This window comes from Lathyrus oleraceus, chromosome 7 (assembly GCF_024323335.1).
Source record: "Lathyrus oleraceus cultivar Zhongwan6 chromosome 7, CAAS_Psat_ZW6_1.0, whole genome shotgun sequence".
Classification (NCBI taxonomy): domain Eukaryota; kingdom Viridiplantae; phylum Streptophyta; class Magnoliopsida; order Fabales; family Fabaceae; genus Lathyrus; species Lathyrus oleraceus.
Window position 1 is genome coordinate 114,896,753 of NC_066585.1, and position 12,016 is coordinate 114,908,768.

Below are 12,016 nucleotides of genomic sequence, written 5' to 3' on the forward strand. Positions count from 1 at the left end.
TAAGCGAGCAAAGCAGACCGACTCTAAAGAGTGAGATTAAAACTTTGGTCTAAACCATCAAAATAACGGGTAAAGTAGGTCGGTCTAATAAGCCGGATTTGTTTTGTGATCCATAATTATAGAGTCAAGTGAGTTGCTGGAAAGATTCAATTGTAGAAATATAAGTTTGATATGTATAAGTTTTCTTTCGAGTGCATGAATATAAATGAAAGCTGAAAAGAAGAAGAAAAAAAATAGAAATCAAATATGCATGTAATTTAGAAGCCATGATGAGGTACAACAAAACTTCACATTGATTTCTTTAAAATAATTGCCTCTAACTTGACAATCTTACGAGAAAAACAAACATACATTGACATAACCCACAAATTTTTGACTCACTATTTCTTCATCATATATTAGTCTCTATTGAGAATCCACACCTTTAACTGCAGGACTTTGAAGCCTATACTTGTACCTCTTTGAAACTACCAAATAGACAAAGAAATTGAGCAGGCTCAACAAAGAAAGCAACAAGTAGAAAAGGTTTAAATGGTTCCTGTTAATATTATTCCCTGCTAACCATCCACCACTTGCAGTAACATTCTTGGTAGCCCTATTCACAAGTTGCACCATTATGCTGCTTATAAAATATCCAATTGCCATAGAACACCAAAGGAAGCATGTTGATGTAGCTTTAAGTCCTTTCGGTGCTTCTGAATAGAAAAACTCAAGAAGTCCAACATAGGTAAACATATCAGCTATACCAAACACAAAGTACTGAAAAGATAGCCAAAATATACTCAATGGCAATGGTTGAACTCCTGGGACAGCATCAAGCATGTTATTGTCTCTAGCAACATTTTTTCTTTTCACTTCTATGATTGCTGCAATCGCCATCGAAATGCTGGATAGTACTAGTCCGACGCCTATTCGCTGCAAGTGAGTAACACCGGTGGGGATTCCGGTGAGTTTACGAAGAAGTGGCACGCATATTTGGTCGTAGAAAGGGATTAGTATGAGTAAGAATGCAACTGGTATGATTGGTAGTGATGCCGGTGGGATGTTAAAGTGTTTGGCGATTCTTGTGTCCATTGTGAAGCCTTGTTGAACTGAGAAAGTTTGAAGCTGTGCTAAGCAAAGTGTCATTATGATTGTGCAGCAGAATATTGGAATCATGCTTAGGATTATCTTTGCATTTTCTACTTGTGTAACTCTGCATAGTTTCCATGGACTTGGAACCTTTGGTTTTTCAGATTGTACATCATTAGATTTTCTTTCTATTGCTGCTTTATCCAAGAACCTATAGATGCAACCGAAATATGAACTTAGTGATTAAGAAGCTATGAATCTATGATCAAATGACATGTATTGTTGGTTTTGGATAGTAGTAGGAGTAAACCTGAAAATGTCTCTATGAGGTAGAAACTCTATGTCCATTGCAGCTTCTTTGTCCTGTTCAATTTCATATAGTTCTTCAGAATCTGCAGGAAGCGGAAGATTTCTGTTGCGAATTGCAGCAATGTATACCTGGAAAATGAACAGCTTAATTGATGAATGATCTTATGTTTTAAATAATCGCATAAAATTTTGTAACATTGTCGTCTGCACGCTAGTACAATATAATTTTGTAACGTTCAGACCATCATGGTCGTCTGCATGCTAGTCCAATATAATTTTGTAATGTTCAGACGATCATGGTCAGTTTGAACGCAGGTGTAATATGATATACCTGCAAGATCTCAATGAGTGAATTCGTTCTTTGCGCAACATGAATTCGGTATAATGGCAATCCAAAGGCAAAGACTATAGTAGCACAGACAATAGCAATGGTGGAGATTCCAAAACCCCAATCCCATCCTTTACTATCTTGTATCCAAACATTAAAAGTTAAGCTGACAGAACCACCAATACAAATTGCAAGTAGAAGACCATTGAAAAAACTGGACATTTGTCTAGCTTCTTTAGGATTTCTTTCATCAAATTGGTCTGCACCATGTGATGGAAGAGAAGCTTTCAATCCTGCACTACCAAAAGCCAATAAGTAGAGACCAATGAAGAGAAAAGCTTCATGGCTGCCTTTGATTTTTTCACACACTGCATTTTTGTCATAGAGGTTGCATATTGCTGGCTTTAATGAACGATAGTGTGCTTGTATTGTGAGTAACGCCAGTCCCTGCAACATAATTCACAGTAGTATTAAGTTTTCAGAGGCGCTGTGTGTAGGTTTACTATGATTTATACGAACCCTATTTTTTCTCAGCTTAACCATGAAAATATTTTGGAACTTACCAAACACTCAAAGAGGCCAGAAAAAACAACAGATTTGTATCTTCCAATCAATGTATCAGCTAGAACAGCGACAACAATCGAAAGCATGTAACTAACTCCTGCATAGTTGGTTACCATGTTAGCTGCATCTGGTAGTTCATAATGCATTATTCCGTTGAAGTATGATACCAAATTCACTGCTAGTGATAGTGTTGCCATGTTCTCAAATGCAAACGCGCCTGCACCAAAATAACTGCAATTAATCACATATCACAATAACATAGTATTGGTTATTTTTCATGTTATTATTACTTGGTCTTAATTACCTAGTACAAGCAAAGACACTTTCATTCCCCCATGTTTGTGTCTCACAGCTGTTCTTCCTCTCCAATCAACTTTTCCATCAACTAGCTCTTCTTCCTGCATGCATGTAAGAAGTTAGATTCATAGGTTGCATGCATGGGTGTGCATGTAAATAAACAATGTAAAGTACCATTGTTGTGGAGAACTTAGCCATTTCAAAAGAAAGAGAAGAACAAGTAAACTACAATGGCAATATGAAAACTAAATAGTCACTGCCCTCTCTATATATAAATTTTCTCATCTATAAGCAATATATGATAATTAATATCTTCCATTTTAATACTATATTTTTAGTTATTAAAAAACATATGATGACCATTCATTTGTAAGCAGAGTGCAATGTTCTTGTTTGATAGCAAAATTGAGTTATATGGAATTTGCCGACTTTAGAGGAGAAGATTCTGAGCATCAATAGAATAATTACATACACATATGCATGTTTTTTCCTTTCTTTCCGAGCCCTTATTTGTCAACAGTAACACTCAGGGCTAAAATATACTATACTGTAACATCTCGATTTGGATCATTTATTATAATATTGGCAATTTGCTATACAATAACAAGTTAATAGTAGTTGTAAGCAATAAATTAAAAGGAAGTGTTGTGTTCTGAGTGTCAGAAGGAAAAAGAAAGTTTTTTCTAACGTTTTATATAAAGTAAAATAACAAGAGTACAAACAGAGAGCCTAGCCTAGGGTATATGAATTTCAACAATAAAATTGACAGTTGGTTTAACTAGATTCTATTGTTGATCCTAGATAAATTTGTAGTAAAAATTTTCTAGAGACAACTTCACATATTTAATTTAACTAGACAAATTCACAAATTTTCAATGGACTAAGTCGGGACGGTTGGAGTTCAACAATAAATCTCTCTATTAATAATGCAATAAAAAAAAAAATGAAGATGAAAGAATAGTTGCAGAGAATAGATAGAAGACTAATTAACTTTTCAAATTTTCTCAAAATATATTATTTTATTACAAATTTACTTTTATTTGAGTTTATATAGAGTCACTCAAATTCAACTCAAATGAAATACAAACTAAATACAAATTCAAATACAAATATAAATGCAAATGAAATAAATCTTAAATGTTAAATTACATTTAATACCATCTTAATTGACATTCAAGTTAAAATCAACAACATCACTTTCATCATTCAAATTGATGAAGTGTTCAGTTTTGATTGTCTTGGTCAGCAGTTGCTTCTGAATGCTGAAATGAACAACCTCAATACTTCATTCAAAACTTGATTGCATAGAAAATGGTATTTGGTATCAATGTGATTGCTTCTTTCATGCAACATTGAATTCTTAGCAAGACTTATGGAAAATTTGTTATCAATCATCAACTTGATTAGTTTGCTCACTTTGAACTTCAACTCCTGCAGCAAATTCACCAACCAAACAGTGTGACAAGCTGACAAAGCACTAGCTATGTATTCAACTTCACAAGTTGAGAATGCAACCACTGGTTGCTTCTTGAAATACAAAGAAATGAAGGCTCCCAGATACATAAACATGTATCGTCTAGTGTTTCTTCTGTCCACTCTGTCTCCATACTAATCAGAGTTTGAGTAGGATATCAGCTCAACATCATCTAACACTCCAGATGGAAACAAAATTCTACGCCTCAGAGTTCCTTTTACAAATCTCAAAATCCTGACTACAACTTGATAATGTGACCATTTTTGTTTAATCATAAACGTATTCATCATTTCAACTGCATAGCATATGTTAGGTCTGATGTTACACATATATCTCAGACAGTCAACCACTTTGATATCATCTTGTTTGCTGATTCAACTTGCCCGTTGGCATGTGGATGGATAACAAAAATAAAACGTTTTCACTCCTAGGTTGTGACAAAAATCAACTCTGATAGTGCTAGCGAACTGAGACTCATTGTCTGAAATGATAACACCTGGAAAACCAAACCTGTACATTAGTCTCTGGCAGTAAAAGTAGCGCACATTTTCTACTTTGATTTTAGATACGACTTTAACTTCTATCCACTTTGTGAACTGGTCCACTCCAACAATCAGAAACTTTAGTTGGTCGGGTGCTAAGGAAAAAGACCCAGAATGTCCGCGCCTCATTGGTAGAATGGTTAGGGAGTCATGACAAAACGAAGGAGTTTGGCAGGTGCGTGGTGGAGGTTAATGTGCCTTTAGAATTTATCTCATTTATTGACATACATAATATTATCCTTTATTAGGGTGTGCCAATAATAACCCGCCCTTAACATCTTGTGGGCCAGAGCTCGGCCACTAATGTGACTTCCATAAGCCCATTGATGTACTTCAGCAAGGACTAGGACGACTTTATGTTCCCCTAGACACCTTAACAAATGTGGGGCCCTAGCCCAAGTTAATTTTACCAGTGCGCCAATTGTACTTGCTAAAAGTATAATACATGACAACTCCTTATGATTCAGGGTTGTCATAGGATCTTAGGATTTTTTTGTAGGATTTAGAGCTAGTTCATGTAAGGAAGTCAGAAACTATGTGTGTGTAGTATTGTGTAAAAATAAGATTGTTCTCCTCAATATTGCAGTTGAGGTATTTATAAGAATTTTTGGGCCTGGATCCAAGACACATAGGAAGTAGAAATCACTTTTGAGAGAATGTGTGAGTGGATACTTAATTCATTATTATTCAGGAGAGCGTGGTTAATTTCCCTCTAACTTCTTTTGTACCATTGTGGACTATGGACAAGTCACTTCCCACGTTCTCTCGATTTGGGCGAGTTATCTAGGAAGTGAGAGACATATTTGAGGAAGGGGAGTCATATCTAGTAAACGGGAGATAAATCTAGGAAATGTATGATTATGAAGGTGTTATGGGCGATGTGTTGCATCACTTTCTTCCCACATCGTCACTTGTGGGCCCTTTCAAATATACCAATACAAGTAGTCAATAGTATACGATGGTATCATTTGAACTCTTTCAGTCCAAGACTTTTTTTCTAATACTACCCGTAAATTTTGACTCAGTCTCCCCCCTGAGTCTGAGACCCCTCTCACTTTCATTGAAACACTTTCTTAAGTGTTTGTAATATTTCAACTATATGTGGCATGATAAATCATAAGTACAACAAAATAGTCTATCCTTCTAACATATGAAAGTTACCAAAGAATATAGTATTACAAACAAAATACAAAATACTCGATAGAAACAAGAAAATGACGCATTAAAATCTTCAAGGTCTGAGGCTTAAAATAAGGAGATTTTTCTCCTTAAATAACTACAAAATTCAGCCGAAACAAAGCCTAGTAGGTTTTAACAAAAGTTGCCTGATTCTGAAAAGCGCAAGATCAATCTTTTTTATTAAAGTCAAATCCGAATCTTGAACAAAATCAAATCCAGTTATATCTTTATTTGACTGATTTAAAACTTTTTATCAATTGGATTAGATTAAAATCCTTTTCCAAATATCGTATTATAAATCATATTTTTGATTGAACCAAAAAGAAAACAAATCTTAAAATAAAGCGCCAAAATTAGACCGAGACAAATGTCACACACTAAGTCAGAACATCTTACTTAATATGTTAACATATAGCCTAAAAAATTTCAATCAAATGGAATAACAGTCGAAAAGATTCAATTTTAAAAATTCATGTTTGATATGGATTTTTTTTTTTAAATAATCACATTTTTCAAAAAAATTACCAGAATAATCACCTTTCAAAACAGATGCGATATATCAACTGACTCATCCATTTAAAAGCAAGAGGAGGCCCCACTGATGCTAGCGCATGCTTTCAAAGCATTGTATGGAGACGCCATCAACCATGGCGCCTATGCATGTGCCTTGGTGTATGCGCCAATTCATTTGGCGCATACACCTTAATATATATATATTTTTAATTCTTATTGTTTATTTAATAAATAATTAAATAAAATATTATAAAAAATTGTATTCATGATATAATAAAAGTTACATGGGATTGACAAAAATTCAATGACCGGCCCGATCGAAACGGCCCCCTGTTCCACATCCAGGTGTGTTAGTCTGTCTTCGAGGTCTCCCACGATTTTCCTGAGGTGTTTGGGGTCTTTGTGTGTTGATCTGATCCAATGATGGCTGGTGTGAAGGTTCGGCGGAAGTTCCAATGGTATTTGATTGATGTGTCATCATTTGTTCCCAATAACCGGGGGGCTCTGGCCAACGGTGCTTCCGTAATGTAGTTCGGTGTCCATGTTGTCGTAGTTAGGTCAATGTGGTTGGGTGAATTATGGACGGTATAGTTGCCCGAATTGGGACATTGAATTATTTTGGAAATGAAACAATGGTTTCTGGGGTGTACTATAGTTAAATAATGGTTGGGTGTTATGGTGATGGGATGTTTGGGTGGTCATTGGTGGGGGGATACGATGAAGTGACTCATATGAATCATTTGGACTATAAACGGTTGTGGTTGACACGTATGGTTGTTGGTGGGTAGGGTTTGATTCTTGGTTTTGAGGTTGGATGGGTGGCATGAATGGATTGCGAGGTTGGATGTTTGGTTGTTGGGTGGGTATTGTTTCGTCAACAATCTCTAGCCTTCCTATAAGAGGGTTACTTGCAGGACCGGCTACAAAGTCCTGGACTTAGTGTTTGAGCGCATGGCTTTTTGGTAAATGATGTTTTTGAAAGGTTTAAAATGGTGTAAACGTAACTCTTGATGAGTTAGCAGCGTGATACAAGTAAGGCAAAAAGGGAACGTATAAACGATAAAGCAAGAAAGAAAAAAGGTAAATTTTGTAAGATTAAATGACTTATAAATATAAAATGGCGGCAAAGTACATTTTTGTGAGAAGATTGACTCTTTTCCCGTAAACGCTTTGATACTTCAAGCTTTACCCCTACTGTAAATGTTCAAAATGCCACCCCCAGAATCTCACACTGGCTTAAATACTAGCTGAAAATAACCGTCTGGGGGACACAAAACCATCTCATGATGCCACGCGTCGGTCCACTTCTTTCATTTTGGCGAATAAATACCCATGATCTCTTTGAGTGCCCACGTTTTCCTTCACCGCTCAAACCCTTCAACTTTGACCGAGGCTTACAGGTGTCAACCTATAGACTCGTCCACCATCCTATCGAGGAGGCTCCGACAAGTTTCCTAGTCGAAATTGGATTTCTCCCCTAGTCAAAATTGGTCAGCTAACAAATTGCCCTCTGAAAAGGCTGGCTTCGACACGAGCACGTCGATCGAGGAGCTGGCCTTTTGACGTTCCATATTTCGGCTAGTTGTGTTATCATTACTCATTACCTCATATGTGATGATGACTTTTTTCGGTCGTGCGATTTCCAAGACACTCTATCATCATTAGCAGTTATCCCTAGATCGTGGGATCTCAACCGAACCCCACTAACTCTTCTTATTACTTCCCAGCCAGCCACTTGTCAGTCACCTAGTGCTCGACTGTTCAACTCATTGGCCTATAAATAGTCTTTTCTCCTTCTTCACACACTTTTCTGCTTCCATACTCACGTATTCTCTTGCTCAAAACTTCAGACATATTTTTTGCATTGCGATTTCTCACCCAACATCTCAAGAAACTCCAAACCTTTGCTTTATTTCACAATGGCCTCCTCTTCTCACGCCAAAGAAGTCATTTCCTATGGTACTGGCCATAATCCCATCGCCTTCAAACTTTCTGCTAAAGAGGGTATGAATCGCATTCCTTAACCTACATCATGTGATGAAGCTATTATCAAGAACTGGCAACGCTAGATGGTGATACCTTTCGTGGTTGGCAAAAAGTTGATGGTTTTCCACGGACCTCTTGCTGACCAAAAGTCTTCTCCATAGACCATTGCACCCTTTTTTCCTGGCTATAACCCTGTTATGCCTCCCGCTTTCGATAGATCTGTTGTGCTCGACGTCAGATTCATGGAGGCGAAAGCTATGTTTTTTCGACCCATGCCCACTTCTGGCAACAAGGAATACTTGGCATGGCTTAACAAGGTCCAACAAAAGCGTCAAGACCAATGACGGAGTGCTGGGATTTTCGACCTCATTCAAGTATCAAGGTACGCCCACTGTGTCAATCCTTGCATGTTATTGGTGTCCCTATACTTCTGGGAAGGCTTGACTAACACGTTCCAGCTGCCTTGTGGGATGTTGACACCCACTCTCTTTGATGTGGCGGCAATCACCGGCGTTTCACCCCGGGGGAAACCTTCGATCCAACCCTTTCGACGGAGAACACTTTCATGTTTGGTCGGGCTAGCCTTCTGAACTATATAGAAGACCACCATAATAAGGACTTTGTTGAAGTGTCTGACAAGGAGCACATAGCCTTCCTTACCTTGTGGCTCTCATACTATGTTTTATGTCCTGGTTCAATGCAGATAGTAAAAAGTTATATTGCTCTGGCATCCAGATCCATGAGGGTCGACAGGTATCGTTAGGAAAATTACTACTGGCCTCCTTGTATCAGGCTCTGGGGCTGGAAACCCTAAAACTGAAAATTCTTTCCAACACTCCCAAAGCCCTGAACCTGTCAGGCCCTTTGTGGCTCTTGCAACATTGGTTAAGTTCTACCTTTGAGTATCAACTGGGATACACAATGTCAGAGCACCTCATGCGACTAAACGAAGATCAACGTATCGAAGGAGCCAGGTTGGCTTTGACGACCTGTCAGGAGACTCCAAACACCAATATCTTCATGAAATATTTGAATATGTTCATCGAAGCGGACAAATTTGCTCCTGGCATGACGCCATTTGCTGACAGAAACTTCGGCCCTAAATAGTTCAAAGATCCCTTTCCTAGTAGCTCCCCATAAACTGCAGCTCAGTCGAACGCGATATGGAGGGATTTCTTGACTCCTACCTTGTTGTCATACAGGATTGAACTAGGGTCGAAGGGGTTCAGTGTCATGAGTTACAAACCGAACCTCGTGGCTCGTCAATTTGGCCTAAGCCAGATGGTCCCGAAGCCTCTGGTATCTCATGACACCGACATTATCTGGCCCGGTCGAACGTTAACAGCTGATGATCACAAGGCTTGCCTCTGTTTTTACAGATCTACTAACCGTTACGAACTCCCAGTATTTAGGTTCCAACAATCTTTCCTGACAACCATAGATTTTGACGAGTGGTGGAACTCCTCCTACAGTCATGCTTTCCCAAGTGACCAGTTTCTTCAAAACATGGTCGATGTACTTTCCACTCTCGCCGGTGATATACCGCCTCCGCCTCCGTCCGATAATGCTCCTGACCAAAAAATCCAAAAGCCTCATGTTGACGAAGCCCCTAAAAAGGTACTTGTAAACTAATTTAGTTTCTTCTTTTATTGGTGTTATACCAAACTAACGATTTTTGGGTATCAAGGTCGAACGAGGGTCACCCCCTCTGCTAAACCGACTCAGGCGAAGTCTTCGAAGAAGCAACGGGCGCCTTCGACCCCGCCTCCACAGGTATTACCTATTCATTTTTGAACAAGTTTTTTGCTAAGACCTTCTCATCACCTCTCCACATGTCTCAACATTCAGGTACCCGAAGAAGTGCTTGTGATGGGGGACCAAGATTCTGATGGGAGTGTGCACTCACACATTTTTCTCCATCAGAAGCACCTCCCAGAACTCCTCCTACCCCTATGCGATGGAAGAAGGCTTAAACCCAGAAGACTCCGACGAAGGTGGCTCCCAGGGTTTCTCCGACAGTCGAGGAAGATATCGAAGAGGTTCCTACTCCCCGGAATTCAGAGAGACCTCACACTGCTTCGCCTCCTGTGGATCTCACGGTATTTGTCCACACTTTTGAAGGAGAAGAGCGATCCAAAATGCAACAGAATTTAAAAAATTTCTCCTTTAGTGATCCTTATGAATAGGCATGATCAGTGATAGAATCCTTACCTCTTGTGGCGATTGAAACCTTTGATGCAGATCTACGGAACGATCACGAATGTTGAACGATGACAATGCCTCTACTCAATCCACACGGACATATTCCTTCAATCTCAGTGCTAGCTGCTACAAATGAAAGCTTTGAGTGAGAGAGAGAGAGAGAGAGAGAGAGAGAGAGAGAGAGAAACGAAATTGCAACTGCACAAATGCTTCTGCACAAGGGTTCTATTTATAGAACCACTTGTGTGGGCTACAAGCTAAAAAGCCCACTTAAGTGTATATGGCCCATATCTTATAATATGCCAAAATCACTTAAGCGCGTGGTACCTTACCATATTTCGTATTCTACTTAAGTACACCGTACCTTACGATGTTCTATAATTCACTTAAGTGCATCGTACCTTACGGTGTTCCTTAGTTACTTTATCTCTCATAAATCCTTCCTTCTGTATGTGACCCTGTAGGTTTTCGCGGCATTGGCAATTATATTAAATCACATATTTAACATAATAAATAGTGAGCGGTATTTAGCAACACATCACTTCTACCCAAGACACAAAAAATGTCATGTGATTTGACAAATCCTTTTGTGATAATACTTATGTGTATAATTACCCTTTTGCCCTTATGTCTATATTGAACACAAGGCATAGACCGTGTCATCCTTGTCCAGTTCAATAGTGGGCCCATAGACATTTATCATGTTACGCAGGATGGGCAAATTCCATCTAGGTCACTCATGTCCCTCAGCATGCTTCGTGGACTACCCATCAACTGTCTTTATGGTCATCCAGTTACGGACAATGTTTGATCAGCAAAAAGGCACTCGACTCTACATCTAGGGTCCATAGTGGTTTCAGGTCGAAGGGTGGTATACACCATTATCACCATGAGAATAACTTATGACACTTTTCATAACATTCTATATAGTATTCTCATAACGGGTCAATCCAGCATAAATACTACTCTTAATATTCATACCTATGTTTAAGACTTGATAACTCCTTATCTATGATCCATGAGATGTGATCATCAGTCTATATACCGAATAGTCTTAATGCTTTAATGTTATTCCACTTCAAAATAAAGCTCGACTACAGATACTTTAAGAATAATGTCCTTATGTTTAATGTGATCTCATGGTTAAGTCGCACTTGATACATTAAACGGACTAGCTATTCTAGGGACTTTATTAATCAAACTTAATAAAGAAAAAACATTTTATTATTAATAAATAATTCGATACAATTACCAAAAGTATTGGCCTCTAGGTCTTACACCAATAATCTCCCACTAGCACTAGAGCCAATCAGGCATACCCCTAATGCTCATAGATCTAGTATGGCCATCATGCTTCTGCTGCGCAAGAGGCTTTGTTAGTGGGTCAGCAATATTGTCAAGTGTAGGTACTCTGCATATTTTCACATCTCCTCTATATACTATCTCGCGAATGAGGTCATAACACCTAAGTATGTGTTTGGATCGTTGGTGATATCTAGGCTCCTTAGCTTGTGCGATAGCACCATTGTTATCACAATAGAGACCAATGGG

General features: G+C 38.5%; 1 protein-coding gene across 1 annotated transcript; it reads right to left on the reverse strand.

Annotated features, from left to right (window-relative positions):
- Nucleotides 1-405: 405 nt before the first annotated feature.
- LOC127100998 (protein NRT1/ PTR FAMILY 4.5) lies at nt 406-2,676 on the reverse strand. Its single transcript, XM_051038305.1, has 5 exons — nt 2,577-2,676; nt 2,272-2,489; nt 1,712-2,155; nt 1,382-1,509; nt 406-1,282 (listed from the first exon to the last, which is right to left on the reverse strand). The coding sequence occupies exons 1-5, from the start codon at nt 2,674-2,676 to the stop codon at nt 406-408; spliced, it is 1,767 nt and encodes a 588-aa protein (XP_050894262.1).
- Between the last annotated feature and the right edge of the window lie 9,340 nt (nt 2,677-12,016).

Excerpts from the sequence above, each read along its gene's own strand:
- LOC127100998 (XM_051038305.1), bottom strand. The coding sequence starts at position 2,676 with ATGCAGGAAGAAGAGCTAGTTGATGGAAAAGTTGATTGGAGAGGAAGA. Across the intron at positions 1,510-1,711 it reads CACTCATTGAGATCTTGCAG|GTATACATTGCTGCAATTCG; the intron begins GTATATCATATT and ends TTCATTTTCCAG. Across the intron at positions 1,283-1,381 it reads CCTCATAGAGACATTTTCAG|GTTCTTGGATAAAGCAGCAA; the intron begins GTTTACTCCTAC and ends TTGCATCTATAG.